The sequence below is a fragment of the Dromiciops gliroides genome, chromosome 4, assembly GCF_019393635.1.
Source record: "Dromiciops gliroides isolate mDroGli1 chromosome 4, mDroGli1.pri, whole genome shotgun sequence".
NCBI classification, from domain to species: Eukaryota; Metazoa; Chordata; class Mammalia; order Microbiotheria; family Microbiotheriidae; genus Dromiciops; species Dromiciops gliroides.
In genome coordinates this window covers 428,463,183-428,483,093 of record NC_057864.1, presented here as the reverse complement: position 1 = coordinate 428,483,093, position 19,911 = coordinate 428,463,183, and the positions used below count along the sequence as shown (strand labels likewise).

Here is a 19,911-nt window from a genome sequence, read left to right as displayed (position 1 = left end):
CTTTCTTTCTTTCTTGATGTATTATATTAGTGAGTAAGTCAATAAGAATTTATTAAGCGTCTACTATAATCCAGGCATTGTGCTAAGTGCTAAGGATACAAAAAGAGACAAAATACAGTGCTTGCCCTCAAGGAACTCATAATATAATACGAGAGACCACAAACAAATAAATATATACAAATATATATAAATGGAATAAACAGGAAATAATTAATAGAGAAGAGTCATTGGAATTGAGTATTAGGAAAGGCTTCTGGGAAGAAGTAAGGTTTTGAAGGAAAGATTAATTGAAGGGGGCAGCTAGGTGGTAGATAGAGCACCAGCCCTGGAGTCAGGAAGAGCTTATTTCAAATCTGGCCTCAGACACTTCCTGACTGTTTTACCCTGGGAGAGTCATTTAACTGTCTCAAAAAAGAGTAGCTGAAAGAAGCAAAATGGATATTAATAGATACTATAGGGCAGCTAGGTGGCACAGTAGACAAAGCACCGGCCCTGGGTTCAGGAGTACCTGAGTTCAAATCCAGCCTCAGACACTTGACACTTACTAGCTGTGTGACCCTGAGCAAAGTCACTTAACCCTCATTGCCCCGCAAAAAAAAAAAAGATGAAAAAAATAGATAGTATAGACTTTTACAAATTAATTCTCATTTTATTGACAACTTGTCTCCAGCAAAATTTTTTTTGTCAATCATATATTATAAAGTCATGAAGCCGATTTATTCAACTATTTTAAGCTTAGTCCATATTAAGTAATAGCATTTCATTGAATATCAGTACATGAGGCATTTTTCAGGTCACATGCTTTTCTACTCATATTCAGATACCAGGACAATGGTAGCTATGTTCATAAATGGGATCAGCTATGTGAATTTTCTCATCCATGTCTAACCCCAAGAATTTCACTGCATACTGAAATTCATTAAGGATGCATCTAAAGAATTTCCATGTAAATGTTGTCTTCTCCTTAGAGCATTTGGGAAACAGATGGTTCTAAGACCAACAGGCCTTGCTATAAGGCAAATCGAGTTTTATCCTGGAAGTCTTGATCCAGATCTTTGATTGACTCCCAAATGACCTTAGTCTCCTGGGAATCCTCAAAATAGGAAACAGCTCAATATTAATGATTTCATATTGGTACAGTTCAGGCCAGTTATAAATCCCCTTGCTTGGGGAAAATCCTATGTTTTAATTTTTCTTTTTCATTGTTGCCATTGTGTTTGCATTTTTAAACAGCTAATTTTTCATCTCCTTTTAAAGTGTTTACAATCAAAAGTCTTTTTTTTTTCTTCAAATGTACAAATTTTGAAGTTATTGTGGCTATAGTTTTTAAATCTATGTAAAATCATTTCTGGATTATTTAAATATTTTTAATTCCTCTTTAGCTTAATTGGCTTACAGTTGTATGTATTGGTAGCTTTTTGGAATCCATCCACTTTGAAATCTGTCATCTGTTTATGCTTTTCTTGTCATGCTTGTCACAACTCTGTGAACTATACAAGTTCATATGACCCTTATTTACCTATAAGTTACCTTTGGCATTAATGAATACACATGGATCATTTTTGCGGGCTAAAGGAAGCCTTGGATGATAAGCCATCTGTTGACTTTTAATTCTGACTCCACCTCCTTAATGTTCTGGAAACCAGTCTTCTTGTGTCTCCCTGAGAGCAATGAGAGAAGCATCCTTCTATGAACAAACTTTGTTGTGAAGCATTCACAACAAAGACTTTTAACTTGGGGGTTGATTCAGACTTAATAGCATTTAAATACCACATGAGTGCCTAATGATAATTTCAGAGTAAACCCCCCCCCCAAAAAATGTGATGCTTTATTAAATTAACCTAACAATTTTATTTGTATTTGACTTATAGGAGAGAGGTAGCATAGTGTAGAAGAAAAAACAATGCATATAAAGTCACAGGATCCATATTTAAATACTATGTTACTTAATGCCTTTTTTTCATTGAGGAAGTCCCCTGTTTTCTTTGGTATTCATTTTCTCATCTTTAAATCCATGTGGATTGAATGGGAAAAAATTTGAAGTTTGTAGCAATTGCAAATCCTATGCCCTAAACATATATTTTATAGCATTTCTCAGTATATAAATAGATATGGGAAAAGAAAGATCTGGACACTGATTGGTTGCCTCCTGCCTTTTGTGCTTGTGGCACATTGCTTGTATATAATTAATCATAATGGGGAAACCAATTTTAAAAGCCATTCTTTTACTCTTGGGCAATCACCTTGAGATAGTGACCCTAATGAAATTCCAGACAAGAATCAACTTAAAGTACTCTTTTTTTAAAACCTTGAATCAACTCTTTGACCATTAAAGACACAAGGTTCTAAAAATCAATTACTCAGATATTTATATGATTTGATGTCAGTTAAACTGCTAGAAAAGTGGGAATTTAGTAAATCAGTCAGTGTATTTTTCTCTATCCTGCTAAAACAACTGGGAAAAAACCAACATCCTTCTTAGACACTTAAAAAAAAAGTTGACTTTTACTGGCATTAGCAGATACAGAATAAGTAGGACCCTAATGGTATTAATGACTACAGAATAAAAGAAATATTTCAAAAAAAATTATACAGGATGTGAAAGTATATATGGGTTGAGATTTGCATCAGTGGAAGAAGTGGCCAAGCTGATGAAATCATGATCCCATTAAGAGAAATCTTTTATCTTCAGCAATACCATTAAGCCTAATTATGATATTGGTATTGGATCATGTATACAATATATATATGTGTAAACAAATCTCAATATATAGATTGATTGATTAGTTGGTTGATAAATATCATTTGTAACTACATTTTTCTTTGTTGTTTTTTTGTGTTTTTTTTTTTTTTAACGGGGCAATGGGGTTAAGTGACTTGCCCAGGGTCACACAGCTAGTAAGTGTCAAGTGTCTGAGGCCGGATTTGAACTCAGGAACCCCTGAATCCAGGGCCGGTGCTTTATCCACTGTGCCACCTAGCCGCCCCACTACATTTTTCTTGATGTAAGGAATTCCTAGGTAAGAATCTCTCTCTACAAATGTAATTGGACAATTGCTGGGTGATATGTGTTTAAAAAATAAAGTTTAGGGGGCAGCTAGTTGGCGCAGTGGATAGAGCATTGACCCTGGATTCAGCAGTACCTGAGTTCAAATCTGGCCTCAGACACTTAACACTTACTAGCTGTGTGACCCTGGGCAAGTTGCTTAACCCCAATTGCCTCACTAAAAAAAGAAAAAAGTTTAGTGCATTGAGAAGTTAAGTACCCAGAATCACAAACCAAGTGATCATTGGGGTAGGACATGAATCTAGGTCTTCTTGACTCTAAGGCCAACTCTGTAGCCGCTAGAACATGGTAATCAACATATGTTCAATTTTTTGTACCTCTATGTATAAATATGCTAGTATAAATGCTATATCTATAGTTTTTCATCTAAAAGTTCATGATAAAAAAGCAGTCCCTCCATGATTATATGCTTTGTTTCTAATCTTATTGCTTGCATCAAGACTATATCCTTCAGTTAATAAGTCTTTCTCAAAAGGTATGCATGTGTCATTGGTTTTTTAGTGGACTCTAATGAGATTTTTAAGTTATTTCCCTTAAGGTGGTAATCAGGAGTCAATCAGTCAATAAACATTTATTAAGCACCTACTATAGATAAAACAAAAAATTACCATTTATAATAATCTCATAGACTAAATTAACAATAAAAATACAAACTATGTCCAAGCACTGTGTCAAGTTCATGTGCCATATGAAGTAGGTTACATTTCCCACTGCCTTCTTCCTTTCCCCTTGATTTCCTTCTCACTATCCTTATTCCTTTTTTTAATCTCTTTTTCTTCCTCTGCCTTTGCTTTCTCTCTCTAATTCCCACTTTCTTCTTCTCTCCCATTGTTCATTTGGGCTTATAAAGCTAAGTGTTTCAATTTAATCCTGAAATGGTATCCCATCATGCTAATAACCATTCTTTTTTATAAGCCTCTTTTAATTACTTGTTCCATTATATCAGACTGTTGGGATACAATTGTGCTGGGTATGAAAGAGATAGTAGGAAGAATTACGTCAACATCAAGAAAATTGTCTCCTGGTGAATCAGAACAGTAAACGATTAAAAAAAAATCTAAATCATTTACTTGGATGACAAATCCAGCCCATGGAAATTCTATATTTTTTTGCTTTGATACCAGATTAGTCCGAAAATTTCTTCTTATTATAAAACTTATCATAATTTTTCATTTTTATTAAATTATTCCTTCTATATCCCATATTCTTACTTTATTCCTCTTCATGATTAGACATTTTTATGTTTTCATAAGAGGAGTTTCCATGCATCTATTCTCTATTTGTTTCTTTTCTTTCTCACTGGTGAACATCTCTCTTCATCCTTTGGTTGTTTTCCCAGCTATTTTTTTTTAATAGCCAACTTAAAAGGAGTAGATCTTTGAACAAACTAAAACCTTAGCTAACTTATGCTATTAGCATAACCTAATGAATCTTTTCCCCCCTGAAAAATCAGTGATAATTATAGTCAGCAAAAGATGGAACTTTGGAAGGTCTTTTGATAGATATAGTATTTCAATTTTAAGTATCCATAAAAATGATGAATATGAAAATTTTTATATCTTGAGAGAATATATTCTTGAAAAACAACTTTCTTTTCAACTGTGAGCTCTCCCATTATCTAATGTACTTTTTAATAATATATAACTAATAAATGTCATATTTCATTCCTTAGGGTTTTCAAGGCAAAACAGGTCCTCCAGGACCAGGCGGAGTTGTTGGACCACAGGTAGGTCATTTGACATTATGTTCTTCAATATTTTAGGATTTTCTGGTACTTTACACTTCAAATTTGTCTCAATACGATGACAGTTCTTGAGGATATTATGTATTCATAGAATTAATCTTAGTATTTCAGATTGTGCATACTTAAAGGTGATTTCAGTAAATTCATCTAAGTCCCTGCTTAATAATGCAGTCAATTCTTAGTGAAGGGAAAGAGCAACTTGAATAATGTGAAGTATAAGAAAAACCAAAGATTAAGTATACCTTACAATTGAACTGTAACACTTTTTACCATAGGCCATAATTCATTATAGGGTGGCTTCATCCAAGAAGTTTTAATTAATGAAGTACTCACTTATATGGTTATCATATAGCATTCACAGAAAAAAAAAATCTTTAATGGTTAGCACTGTCCAGAGGTAGAGTGAAATGCCTATGGAGGGAATGTGCTCACTTTACTTAAGTTCTTCAAGAGAGTAGTAAATGATTACTTGTTGGGGAGGTTGTAGAAAAATGCCTTGTTCTTGTTCCCATGTTAGTTTATACTAGATGGCCTCTGGAGTCTGTTAGGAGATTATGTGATGTACCTGCATATTCTATGCTTTGTTTTTCTGATTTGGTCCAGTCCCATGATTTCATTTAGTCAGGGAAATTTCGCTGTAGAAATTCTTTCCAGTGATGCATATCAGTTATTATTAGAAAGTTTCCTGAGGATCCTGGGAAATAAAATGATTAGCCCATGTTCAACCTGGTATGCATCAAAGGCGACTTGAATCCTTTACTTTCTGATTTGCATTGACTCAATTATGCTATCTTTTGATTTCCATATTAAAGTGAGAATTTCACATTTACAATACATTCCATTTGTCCTTCCCCACCTAACAGGTTTTTTTTTTGTATTGTTTTATTTTTGAAATGACATTTGGTTTGGGTGTAAACTATTATTGCTGGTTGATAGGCAATGTGTTCAAAATGCTCCAAGTAATATAAAAGTCAAAAGAATTAACAATTATCTGAATAGTTGAGAATTAATTCTATTTATTCCTCCACTACACACCACCTCACCAACATCTTTATGGAAAGGCAACTTAAGAACTGAAATGTTTGCCTGTTAAAGGAAGCAGCTGTAAACAGAAACTATTTATTTTCCTCTATTTGTGAAAAGTAGTGAAAGCTCAGGGTTAAATTCTGATCTGCAATTGACTTGAAGTTCAAAGGATTTGTGTGATCATACCTGAGGCTGGAATTTCACTCCTGCTAATGAAATACTGTTGGATAATGAAGAGTCTAAGGACAAATGTAGATTAATCAGTGTGTGTGTGTGTGTGTGTGGCTGTATGTAAAAAGCAATGCTTGAATAATGTATATGCAATGGGAATGACATATAATGTGAACTAAAAGTATACAAGTTCTATACCTGGGTTCTATGCCATCTTTCACACTATTTACCTTTGAACTAAGAGAGAAAAAGAATCCAACTTACTTGATTTAATCCTTTTTTGATGAAACACAGTAGAAAGAAAATGTGAATTTCCTTGTGTTGGATAGTTTCTTCATTGTTATTTATCAGTTTTAATTAAGAACAGTACTGCCTAAAGAGCATGCCACTGAGATTACTACTAAGATAAGGATTTATTTTTAACCTATGGCAAACAACTTCAAAATCTACTTTTAGGTAGAATAGATAGATAGAGAGATAGATAGATAGATAGTACAAGACCTATTCCTTTTATTTGGAATGCTTGAGGAAGAGAAAGGCAATAAGAATAAGAATATAAACATCATGTGACTTATCTGAATTTTTCCAAACCTCAAACCCTTTTTTAATATCCTTTCAAGCCAAATTGTAAACATCTAAAACTGATGAACTCATGTGTGCTCTATTCTCTCTCTCCTAGCGAGGAAAAAAACAACAACAAAAAAATAGCAAGTGTGCTTTATTGAGTATGCATCTTTACTGAATTATTACCATTTTTGGAGCTTTATGGAGACCAGTATTTTGCTTGTTTCAAACACAGGCATGGCTTTGTGGAAGATCAAGGAAGTGGTTTCGTGGGAATCATATCTATTGCAATAATTAATATTCCTTCTATTTCCTTTTTATAGCAACAAAGATCTTTCTCCATTTTTGCCCCAATGAAAGCACCCATTCAACTATAAATCAATTATATTCCCAAAGTAGTGTCAAAGGGAGACAGCATCATGTAGGAGAAAGAGCACTAAGATTAGAATCAAGACCTGGATTTGTGACCTTGGACAAGTCACTTAAATCTCTAGCTTCAATTTACCTATCTCTAAAATAGATAGGGCTTTTAAGAGGCTGACTTTTAAGGTCCCTTTCATCTCTGATCCAATTGAATGAAATAAAATAAAATTTAATAGGAATAAATATAAACTTATGCATGGGTTAATATAACCAACTTCACAAGGACAAAATGGGAAATGCATGGCTAAACAGAAGTTTCAGCTGAAAAAAAAAAATCTGAGAGTTTCAGTGGACTACAAGCTCTTTATGAACCAACACAGTGATAGGGACACCTTGAAAGAGAATATGATCTTGGTCTGCATTTTAAGAAGTATAGAGAGTACAGAACTAAGGAAATTCTAATCTCCTTGGTCAGGCCACAGCTAGAGTGTTGTCTTCAAGTCTTAGTGATGCATTTTGGTAGAATAGTCATAAAATGGATTGTGTCCAAAATGTTCAACAAGATGTTGAAGGTCTTTGGCTTCATAATATATAAGAACTGGTTAATGAACTGAGAATATTAGAACTGGAGATATTTAAGCTTTTCTGATAGAATGCAAACTCCTTGAGGGCAGGGACTATTTCTCTTTTGGCTTTGAGTCCTGTCCTACTCTTTTTGACTCCATGGACCATAATATGCCAATACTGTCCATGGGGCATCATATAGCAATACTGTCCATGAGGTTTTCTTGACAAAGATATTAGATTGGTTTACCATTCCTTCTCCAGTGAATTGAGGCAAGAAGAGGTTAAGTGATTTGCCTAGGATCACACAGCTAGTAAGTGTCTGAGGTCAGATTGAACTCAGGTCTTCCTGACTCCAAGCCCAGCACTCTATCCATTGAACTACCTAGCTGTCCCCGTAGCATTTAGCAAGATGATGCTTGGTGTTTATTGAGAAGACTTGGGAGAGTGAGAGAGTGAGAGAACATGATTGCTACTAGGACAGGCATCATGTGGAAAAATTTATTCAACTTTGCCCCATAGGAACTATGAGTAATGGGCAGGATTTGTAAAGAGACAAATTTAAGCTTGACGTAATTAAAAAACAACAACAACAACACAGGAAAGTTAGAACTGTTCACAGGGAGGAATTAACTACTTAGGGGGTCATGTATTCTTTCTTATTAGATATCTTTAAGCAGAGTCTAAATGGTCATTCGGCAAGTACATTTTGGAGGAAAATCCTATTTTGGGTTAGTATCAAGCTAGATGACCCCTGATGACCCTTCTGACTATTTCCATGAAATACTTAAATCAATTAACACACATTTATTTAGCACTATTATGTGATATTGAAATAGAGATTTGTACCATTTGCATGAAATAATAGAATTTGGGAAATCATAAAATTAAAGTGTCTTAAGACTGACTATAAGGGTCACTAGATAAAACCACTGTCTTCAACCAGAATTGTACTTCAAATATCCCAACCACCAGACAATATTTCATGGGCCTTAACAGACTTCCAGAATAACAGTACATAAGATGACTAATCGATACATTCTATTGCTGAGCAGCCTTGTCCTGAAATTCTTCTTTAGACTTCAATGAAACCTCTCATGCTTTAGCTTGCATCCATTTTCTTTTGTTTTATGCTAAGTGGAGCTAGAGCACAGCTGGTCAGCCTTCTCTTCCCATAACAAGTTTAAGTGAAAGCTGATTAAATGGTAGCACCACAAAGCAGCAACTCTCTGGAGGCACTTAAATGACCTGACATTTTTCAATTTGGCATTTGCTGCAACTGAATTCAGCTGGCTATTTATTTCCAGTAACCTCGAGCAAATGGAAATCCCATCTCCCTGGCTTCAGGATTCCTCAGACACACATCTCAGAATTCACCTCCAGAAATAGGGATCATAGTTAGTTTGTGGTCAGGGAAGTCATTGATCAGGAGGATTTGTTAAGGTGGCTCATTTTGGAATTCCCAGAGAGATATACTTGGTGGATTGTGCAAATATAATGATTTGGAGAATCTAGGTAATTTTTTTAAATTTTATCACTCTGATATATGATCTATTGAATTATTGCTTCTTACTTGTTTGTTTGGGTTTTTGTTTGTTTTGTTTTGGTCTAGACCTATGATTTCATCAGGAAATAGGAATACCCTGGTAAAGAAACTCCTACTTATGCAGACCAATAGTTTTTGTGTGTGTGTGTGTGTGTGTGTGTGTTTTAACAATTTAGAGAGTTGCCTCAGGGACTTAGAGATTAAGTGATTTGCCACTATAGATTCTAGGCAGGACTGGAACACAGGTCCTCTAGACTCTGAGTCTTGTAAATTTCTTTATCTATCCTCTGTAGAGGGTGTGCCTGGGCTAGGTCCATAAGGGAAGCTCAAGATCATATTAGATAAGAAACTAAGTCCATGACTCATCCAAATACAAAGACACATTTCTGAAGTTGGGCAGCAGGGAAACACTTGAAGAAGCCAGTTTGTGCAAAGGGAAAGAACTAAACATTGAATGTTTGTGTAGATGGCATGCTACTTCTCCAAGAAATACTCTTTGGATCCTAGGTCCACTGACATGAAAGATGTTAGAAAATGATACATCCCCTTTCTTGAACACTGCTACATCTCTTACCTATTTTAAGTTAGCCCATCAGTCAACTTCCCCTAACCTGGTTCTCTTATAGACAAATGCATATGGAACTCCAGAATTGGGAAACAGTATTATTAAATTTGAGGATTTTAGAGTTGGTGGAAATCTTAGACATTGTTCTAAAGCAAAATTCGATATTTTCATTGGCACATTAGGCAATGCATTCTATTTTGAACATTGTTAGAAAGTGATTTCTCATATTGAACCAAATTCTACCTGCCTTTTTCTGACAGCTATTGCTTTCAAGACTATAAACCTATAAAACTTCTTTGAAGAAATAACCCTTTAAAAATGTAAAGATAATTGTCATGTCTTTTTCTCTCTCTGGGGAAATATATTCATACTCCTTTTTTGTCATTAGGAATGACATGGTTGTTTGATGATTTCTAAACCAATCAAAATTCTGCTCACCCTCTTTTCTACTCTCTTAGAGCTATAGAATATCAGAACTAGAATGAATCTCAGTGGTCAAATAATTTTAACCCATTCCCAAACAGGAATTTTTTTCTATGACATCCTTGACAAGTTAAATGGTAATCTAGTCTTCTCTTGTAAATCTCCATGGAGTCCAACCCATGGACGGTTTTGTATGTTTCATGTTGGGTAGTTTTCCCCTGTCTCTCTATGATTACTACCCATTGCTTGTAATGCTGTGCCCTGAGGTAAAGCACAACAAATCAACATCTTCTTATACACATACAGCCCCTTATATATTTAAAGATAGCAATGATGTCCAATTTAATACTTTTCTTCTCCAAACTAAACATCCATTTTTCCTCCAACCAATTCTTGTAAGGAATAGTTTCAGCCTAAACACCTCCACCCTCTCTTGGATGGTCTTCTGCTTTTCAGTTTCCTTAACTTGCTGGCCTAATTTGAGGGGACTAATCTGACTGGAGGACTAATCTGTGGCCTCTTGACTCACTGGCTAGCTGACTGCTATTAACTTAATATGGGCCATTTAAAAATTTCTCCACACTGCTCTCAAATTGATAAGCAAAAGATTAAGAAGCCTCTTAACTAAATAATCAAAGCAGAGTTTATTTATGAGATACAATTTAAACATAAAGATACAGGGAAATAAAATGTACAATGTGACTGCTTTCCAGCATGTCTCTTTCCACCAGCCTCCTCCTGTGTATCAAATGGACCTTCTTCTAGAGTTCTCCTAGTGCTTCAGCGTCCCGCCCCGCCTGCTTTCTCCTACCTCCTGTACTGTCTGCTCAGTCAGTCCACCCCCCACCCCCCTTACTTCTAACTCCCCGGTATATATCTTCCTTCTCTCCACTCAAACTTCAGGGCTCCCTGTGCCCCTGCACATGCCAAACTAACCCACTGCCCATACTAGGGCTGTGGCTGGGGAAGCTCAACCACACCCAGGAGCCCATGCCCCATGCTGCATGCCTGGGACCTTGGCATGGGCTACGCCAGAGCCCAGCCTGGATGAGCCTGGGATCTTAGATGGATCCTCTCAGGGCGGAGGGAGCTGGGGCTTTTTTTCTTTTTTTCCTAAGCCATCTGACCTGGTGTCCTGAAAAGCCCATGGGTTTTTTTTTTGGCTCGGCTGAAGTGAAGGGGGAGGGGCACCAGCCCCTTACACAGAAAAAACCCTGAGGGCCCAAGGCTTTCTAATCTCAGCCCAAAGGTAGGGTCCCCAAATCAAAATAAATTTCCACACCTATTATGTGTGAAGTATTGTACTAGGCACTGGAAATACAAGAATAAAATGGAGACCAATCTCTGTTCCAAAAATGCTATGTTTAACCAGAGGTGTACAACATGGAAACAGATGAGTATGTACTTTACTTTTTGAGAAGGAAGACATACTGTAGGAAGTAGTTCCTGAGCCAAGTAAGCCTTGAATGAAGCTAAGGATTCTAAGAGACAGAAGTAAGGAAAGAGTGTATCCCAGGCATGGCCAAACAACATCGGCCACAGAAGTGGGTGATAGAATGCTGAGGAGAACGAGTATAACCACTTAGCTATGGTGTACAATGGGAGAATATTAAATAGTGTGAAATAAAAATGGAAAGAGAAGTCAGTCAGTAGGTCAATAAACTGGCTAGGACCAGATAGTGAAAGGATTTAAATACAATGCTAAGGAATTTGGAATTGCTACAAGTATTTAACAAACACTTCTTCATTGATTGGATTTTCCCAATATACTTATAAAAGATAAATCCTTTCGTATTTGTATTTGTTTACTCATATTTTGTTGTCTGACATATACTACCCGTGCTTGTCCTTACTTCTCAACTTAATTAAAGCCACTTTAAATTAAATCCTGAGTTTTATCTCCAAAGTTCTTGAGTATCTTCTGTGAAAATAGGTAGGAAAAATAATCAATGAAAGAAGATGTAGAAATAAGCTTCATGTCAGAAATTAATAATTGATTTTGTTTATTCTCATAAACCAGAGAACCACACAAATATCCTTAGAGTAGCAGCTAGGTGATGCAGTGTATAGAGCACTGGCCCTGAAGTTGAATGGACTTGAGTTCAAATCTCACCTCAGACTCATACTAGCTGTGTGACCCTGGGCAAATCAACCCCAATTGTCTTAAATGTCTGGAGCCATCTCCAGTTGTCCTGATATATATCATGCCACTGGACCCAGGTGGCTGTGGAAGAGAGTGAAATTGGTGACCTTGCACAGTCCAATTCAGTGCAAGTCATAACATCACTCTGATGTCATGGTCCTCTTCAAGAGCAAAGGACAAGGGGGTAGCTAGGTGATGTAGTGGGAAAAGCACTGGCCCTGGATTCAGAAGGACCTGAGTTCAAATCTGACCTTAGACACTTACTAGCTGTGTGACCTGGGCAAGTCACTTAACCCTCATTCCCCCCCCCAACCCCCACAAAAAACCCAAAACCAAACCAAACCAAAACAAAACCAAAACCCAAAAACAAAACAAAGGACATACAACAACAGCCTCTAGTAGTGACCAAATATTATGAATGATTCCCTCAAAATCTATCTTAATATGTCAATCAACAAACTTTTATCATGTGCTTATGTCTACTAGCTACTGGGTGAAGTGTTGGGAATACAAATTCAATCAGAAAATTCTGGCCTTCAAGGAACCTATATTCTAATAGGGGAAGACAGCAACAACAACAACAGGAAACTGAGGAGCCATAGGAAGATGTGGGAAGGCACCCTGATGGAGCCCATGGTAGAGGAAGTCCAAAGTGTAGCCTAGAGAAGAATGAATTCATGGCTGGCCTGAGTGGGTTCATTCAGAGGGAGAGGGCAAAAAGATGGCATGTACTTCCAATATGGGAATAACAATATTGTGAGTTTCCAGGATGAGATTCCTAGAGGATACAACAGAACATCTGTTGTATTTATCTGTTGTATTTGTTTCTTAACTTCCTATAAGAGTCGCTGTATTGAGTTTTTATTAATTAATTCAGGGGCCAACTGGTGAGACTGGTCCAATAGGTGAACGAGGTCATCCCGGACCTCCAGGTCCTCCTGGTGAGCAAGGACTTCCTGGTGCAGCTGGAAAAGAGGGTGCAAAGGTAATATATGGATTTTTAAGTAAGTGAGTGATTATGCTTTAGACCTCAGCCTATTATTTTTCTATAAGCATTTATACATTATTCAATGCTTCTGTTAATGATGGAATATAGAGTTACAAAAATATACTATTATAAGGAAAATATTTTATTCGAGACAATACTTCAGTAGATGGATGTTATCTATCTATGTTTTATTTAAGATAGGTCATTCTAAAGGAAATTTGGTTCTACTGATAGGTATTTTTACATTTATAGTAAAGTAACTTAAAACCCTATTTTTAACTGCCTTCAATAAGAAAAGCTCTATTATTTATACTAATTTTACATTAAATTTATCTCAGTCGTTTATATTTGCATCTATTTGTATGTACCTGTCATGTTATTTTCATATTTGTAGTTTTCATTGAATATGTTCATCTATGACCAATGTCAAGATTTATTGTTCAGTTACAGTAAGAATAATCATGCTTCCTAATGGCAAGGCTCAATTTATCTCTATTCTCAAATACTTGTAATATCTTCATAGGGTGACCCTGGTCCTCAAGGTGTCTCAGGGAAAGATGGACCACCAGGACTTCGTGGTTTCCCAGGAGAAAGAGGCCTTCCTGGAGCTCAGGTACAATAACATATAGATAAAGAATAAGAATTAAGCTTTATGCTTAGACATTTTCTTAGATCTTAACCAAATGAAGACTAATGGTCCATAAATATGATTTCAAAATTATAAAATCTTATGTTTCATTTTTCTATTGTTAATTTGTTTTTTTCTCAGATAAACCATATTTATTCTTCAAAATCTTTGGGTTGGCAGTTTTCTTTCCTTATAAATCATAATCTCCTTCCTTTTTTACATTCTAGTCATCTATATTTATATTCTAGTTATCTATATTTATTCAATTTTCCTTTCCCTTAGGGTGCACCTGGATTGAAAGGTGGGGAAGGTCCTCAAGGTCCGCCTGGTCCACTTGTAAGTAATATTAATAAATTACTCTTCTAGACGTTTTAATAAAATTCAATTAATTGTTCTCATGCTATATTTCTATTGACACTGTGTGGGGCTATAGGTAACTGATTTCAGTCAAACCAAACAGTGATTGGTTTCTACTAATTACATGTGCTAATGTGTATATAAATTTGAGGAATTTTGGCTAAAATATTGCTTCCCACTGCTACCACTGGGAAGAAGAAATATATTTGCTTCCTAGCAGCTCTTAAGGATATAAATAGGTTTTAAAAGTAATAGAAATTCTCAGTTACCAAAAATTTGGAAATGTAAACGGAATATTTTCAATAGATATATTTTCATTCATTTCAATATTTTGTCACAAAAAGTACTATCAAATGCATTCAGATTGAGCCCATATCCTTTATAAATTTATAATTTGATGAATGACAATTTCCACATAAGGATGAAAGGTAATCATCTAAATAAATTATGAAGATTGCCTTATTTAACTCATGTAACATGATAAGATCAACAGATGGATAAATCACAGATAATATCCTCATTTATTTCTTCCTTTGAAAAAGCATTTTTTTCCTTATTCCTCTACTTTTTCTCAGTTCTTAAAGTGTCCTTGGGTAGTAATCTCTTGGCTGCTTTAAAGATACAACACATCTGTGACTCCCAGAATCGCATAGAATATTTGGACATAGAGATTAGGACATTAAAATGTAGAAAACATGTGATCCAACTATCTCAACTTAAAATGAAGAAACTCATACTATTTCCAGAGCAAAAATTAACATTCTTGAAAAGTCAAGTAGAGAGCATAATTGTAAGGATAAACAAAATTAAGTAAACATTTTATAGATTTAAATAAATATGATTTATCTGTATGTCATTATAAACAGAATAAAAAACTAAAGATAGCAGGACATTTGGGATCTCAGAATTACAGATTTAGAGATGGAAAGTACTTTAAGTTCATCTAGTAAAAATAACTTTTAAAAATGAGAAAATTGAGGTTCTGAGTTTGTGATGTCTTCAACATTGTGCAAGTGGAAAGTTAAGTGGCCCAACAGAATTTGAACTCTATTCTACCATTCATGTATACTCACAGAAAGCAAAAAGTATAGATTTGTAAAAAATAGAAAAATCACATAAAGAATCCAAGATTTGGGGCGGCTAGGTGGCGCAGTGGATAAAGCACCAGCCCTGGATTCAGGAGTACCTGAGTTCAAATCCAGTTTCAGACACTTGACACTTACTAGCTGTGTGACCCTGGGCAAGTCACTTAACCCCCATTGCCCTGCAAAAAAAAAAAAAAAGAATCCAAGATTTGAAAAGGGCCTTAGGTACCTTTTTGTCCAATCTCTCAGCCAATTCATAGTTTTTCCTATGATGTCCTTAGCAGGTAGTTATTCAGTCTCATAGAATCATAGGTTAGGAGCTGGAAGGAATGGTTGAGTCTCTTAGTGGCAACCCCTTCATTTTTACAGATGAAGAAACTGAGGAAAGAGAGGCTAAGGGAATTCTCCAAGATCTTATAACTAGTAATTATCTAGTTTGAAGTTTGTAATCCAGATATTCCTGACTTCAGTTCCAATATTCTGTCCACTAACCAATGCTGCTGCTCTTCCTAAGGAATTCAGGTGCTGAAGAACTAAGTGCTTCATATAAAAATCTCCTGTTTTTACACAGCTCTAGTTGTTAGAACATCCTTCGTTGTTCTGAGCTGAAATTTGTTATTTTTCTTGTTGTGGTTGAGTCATTTTAGCCCTAACTGACTCTTTGTGACCCCATTTGGGGTTTTCTTGGCAAAGATACTGGAGTAGTTTGCCATTTCCTTCTCCAGCCCATTTTACAGATGAGGAAATTGAGTTCAACAGGGTTGAATGACTTACCCAGAGTCATACAGCCAGTAAGTTTCTGACGCTGGATTTGAACTCAGATCCTCCTGACTCTAGGCTTAGTACTCTATCTGTACTGCCAACTATCTGAAATTTACATTCCTATAATCTCTACTCACTGATCCTAGTTTAACTTTCTGGAATGGCACTGAGCTAATATAATCCCTCTTCTACCTGACATCCTCTTCCCCCAGATATTTTAAGGTAGACTTCTTGCCTTTCTAAGATAAATATCCTTATTTCCCTAAAATTTTATCTATATATCATGGTTTTCTGATTCAATTCCAGTGTTTCTCCCCATCACATTCTTTTGGCTATTCAGAAATGGGATTTTTTTTTAATAGACATGATTCATATCAGCCTGCTAATGTTAATCCTTCACCAGTCATGAATCTTATCTAAGTCTCTAGTTTGTGTAAAGCAGGTCATTCCATGGAGAATCCACAGAGGTAAAAGAGATGTCATTGTTTTAGAATTAAAGAGATGTCAGTGTTTTAGAATTAGGATTTTCCTAATTGTAGAGGTGAGAATAAGGAAAGCAAAAGTCAGAATTTTTAGGCTTTGATTTAACTTGGCCAGTGTTCAAGCCTTCAAGTACGGAGGTACCATGATTCTTTATAGTTAGTGCTTTTAGGTTTTACTAGAATTTTAGGCTTAAATATTTCAAATGCTTGGAACTGTCATAGTCATGTAGAGAGTTTAGAAATGAAACATGTTAATTATATAACATTTGGAAAGGAAGAGGCACAAAAAATGGCAGAAGAACTTCATCTGCTTACTTTTTACTGGTATCTTTAATAGAATCTTTCTTAAGCTTATGTTTCTATTCTTTTGCTTTATGATATTACATTAGAATGGAATGCTGATGAGATAGCTCCTTCTTTGCCTCTCTCAGACACTTTACACCACCTCATTAGGCCATAAAATAACCAAATCATACCCTTTTAGAATCATAATTTAGGCTCTAGATATGCCTAATGAAAGCATGGAAATATGCAGTTGTGTCTTACCAATAAAAGGCCATGGCTATTTTTTGTCTTATATTATAATAAGTAAATACATATTTAAAAATATATCAGGTGAGGGGCAGCTAGATGGTGCAGTGGATAGAGCACCGGCCCTGGAGTCAGGAGTATCTGAGTTCAAATCCGGCCTCAGACACTTAACACTTACTAGCTGTGTGACCCTGCGCAAGTCACTTAACCCCAACTGCCTCACTAAAAAAAAAAAAAATATATCAGGTGACAAGATAAGTAATAGATATAATTTAGATAATTGTTTAGAGGTAAAGGAAGAGGGGTAGAATTTGCTCATAAATGACCATTTGAAAAGGGTTAGCCAAACTGTGGTGTGTATTTATGTACATGTACACATTGACATATATAAATACAGATATACATAAATATATTTCTCTGAGATGTAAAATCAGCATGACTTTATGCTTATGGAATAAAACATAATCTCATTTAAATGTAGCCAAGGCAAAATTCAACATTAAAGGAAGTAGCCCTTGAAAGAAAGGTGGAATTTGACTAGAGGAGATGATGGGGAAAAAAACATTTCTGACTGGGAAAAAGAAAATGTACATTCAGACAGCAAACTTCTGTGATTAAAATGAGCATATTTTATTTTTGGGAAAAGAGAGAACTCAATATGACTGAATCAACAGGGGTGAGTAAAGGAGTAGTGGAAATTAAAAGAGGAAAGGCATGTTGAGATCACTGACTGTCAAAGTAATTTAAATTTAATTTTATAGATTAATCAGGAAGCATCACAACTGGAATTAGCATGGTTTTACATGTCATTAACATTTACTATAAAAATATCAACTTCTAAACCTGATTTATCGTTCAATAAAACAATGTAAAAAGTTGAACACCCACTGGATTTCAGTCAAGCAACCACTTCTACTTATTTCCCTGGAACCATATAATTTGCTTTTTTGCTCAATTGTCAATTCAGAGATATTTAGGAAATTCTAATGGACATGCTTTATTATTTGTAGCTTGTGAGGATAGCTCCATGGTTTTATATATGTGTACATGCATGTGTGTATATATGTGTATGTGTGTGTGTGTATTTACACACACACACACACACACACACACACATATATATATATATATATATATATATTTCTATGTCCCCCTTGATATAGAATTAGTGAGAAAATTAACTCGGATTCAAAGTTGTTTTAGACTTTCCTGGTTAGTAATATAAGGTTATTGATACATCATTATGATATCATCTATGAAGTCACACCTAATTTTTAAAAAATGGTTTTAGCTAGCACGATGAAATTCATAAGAGTAAAACCTGTTGTCAAAGTTAACCATGAAGTGGATTTCAGTTATCTGGATGAGTAATTGAGGTAAAGAAAAGAAAACATAGGCAAAACATTTGAGGGACTTAAATTTGATGAAATATCAAATTTCATAACCTTTTGAGTGATCATTCATTCTTTTTCTTCAATAACTTGCTTGATAATATTTATCAAGTATCTTGACTATATGAAGAATGAATGGAAGTTTATCTTTCAAATTTCAAATAATTTTTAGGATATTTATTATGTCATTTCAGAGAGCTAGGAAATTAATTTTTAAAGAACTATTTTTTAAAGCTGGAGAGCACTAATTCTTTCATTATTAATGATGTTTCTCTATCTCTAGGGCTCACCAGGAGAACGGGGTTCTGCAGGTACAGCTGGTCCAATTGGTTTACCAGGTCGCCCAGGGCCCCAAGGTCCCCCAGGTCCAGCAGGAGAAAAAGGTGCTCCTGTAAGTAATTTCAAGGAGAAAATGTATTAGACTGTTACCCTTCAAGCGTTATTACTTTTCATTCAAGAATATTAGTTCTTCACATTACACTGCCTTTCCTCTGCATATGTGCTCAGCATAGAAGCCCATCTCCTTCTCTATTTATGATCTAGAAAACTTCAAATTTAATTAAAGAAGATCACATTTTCCCATACTTTATGAAACTCTAATACCTGTGGGGGAGGGGATTAAATATGGCTGGTTATTATCACTGTAAAGGAGTCTGATTTTTTTCCTTTAAAAAAAAAGCCAAATTGTAGTTTTGATTAAAACTTTATACCCTGCTGCTTCATATTAGAAAAAACGTGAACTTTTCTTTCTTTTGTAATCCCATTTAATTATCAACCTTTTCCACATTCTGTAATAGTTCCCTTTAGCAGTAGGTGTCATTCTGGAATAATGTATGCTTTGATCTTTTATGAGTAGAACTAAAATCTTCTGTTCAATTATTTTGTCATATATTGGAATTTTATTTTTTTTAAACTTAAAAGTCTGATAAGTCATTTTCCCTTTTATAATAATTGTGCTTTTTTGGTTAGAATTTGGGTCCTTAGCCTCTGTTTTTGATTGACATGATATTTTAAAGAAGCTCCTCCTTGTTCTGTACCCTAAAATTAAATGACAGATCACAAAGACTCAATTAAGTCTAAGAATGTACATTTTAACCAAGGGACCACTATATTTACATTTAAGTGTTTTATAAATAGTTAAGTCTTCAATAATGCCAATAAGTATATCAAAGTGAAAGATTAACTGATTCCAATATCAATTACCTTTTTGATTCTGACAACTAAAAGCCTCCCAAAACAAAACAAAATAAAAACAACCTCCTTGCTTAGACAAGGACAGAAAAGACATGAGGTCAACTCGTGGTTTGGGTAATGATTGATATCATGATACTGGGCAAGTCTCATAACCTCTCTGTGTTTCAGTTTCTTTATTTGTAAATTTGGGATAATTATTCTTTTATTACCTTTTTTTTCCCTTTCCATTTCCTTGAAGCTAATAAGAATGGTGGGGTGGGGTCACTAAACATATAAATTCATTTACTTTTGTGACACTGAGAAAAATTACATACTCT

The 19,911-nt window shown here is 35.1% G+C and overlaps 1 protein-coding gene across 1 annotated transcript in view; it reads left to right on the top strand.

Annotated features, from left to right (window-relative positions):
• COL11A1 (collagen type XI alpha 1 chain) overlaps positions 1 to 19,911 on the top strand; it is a 290,689-nt gene that overhangs the window by 184,047 nt on the left and 86,731 nt on the right. The window contains 5 exon segments of the mRNA XM_044002791.1: positions 4,740 to 4,793; positions 13,054 to 13,161; positions 13,688 to 13,777; positions 14,075 to 14,128; positions 18,684 to 18,791. Coding sequence (XP_043858726.1) covers positions 4,740 to 4,793; positions 13,054 to 13,161; positions 13,688 to 13,777; positions 14,075 to 14,128; positions 18,684 to 18,791 — 414 coding nt within the window.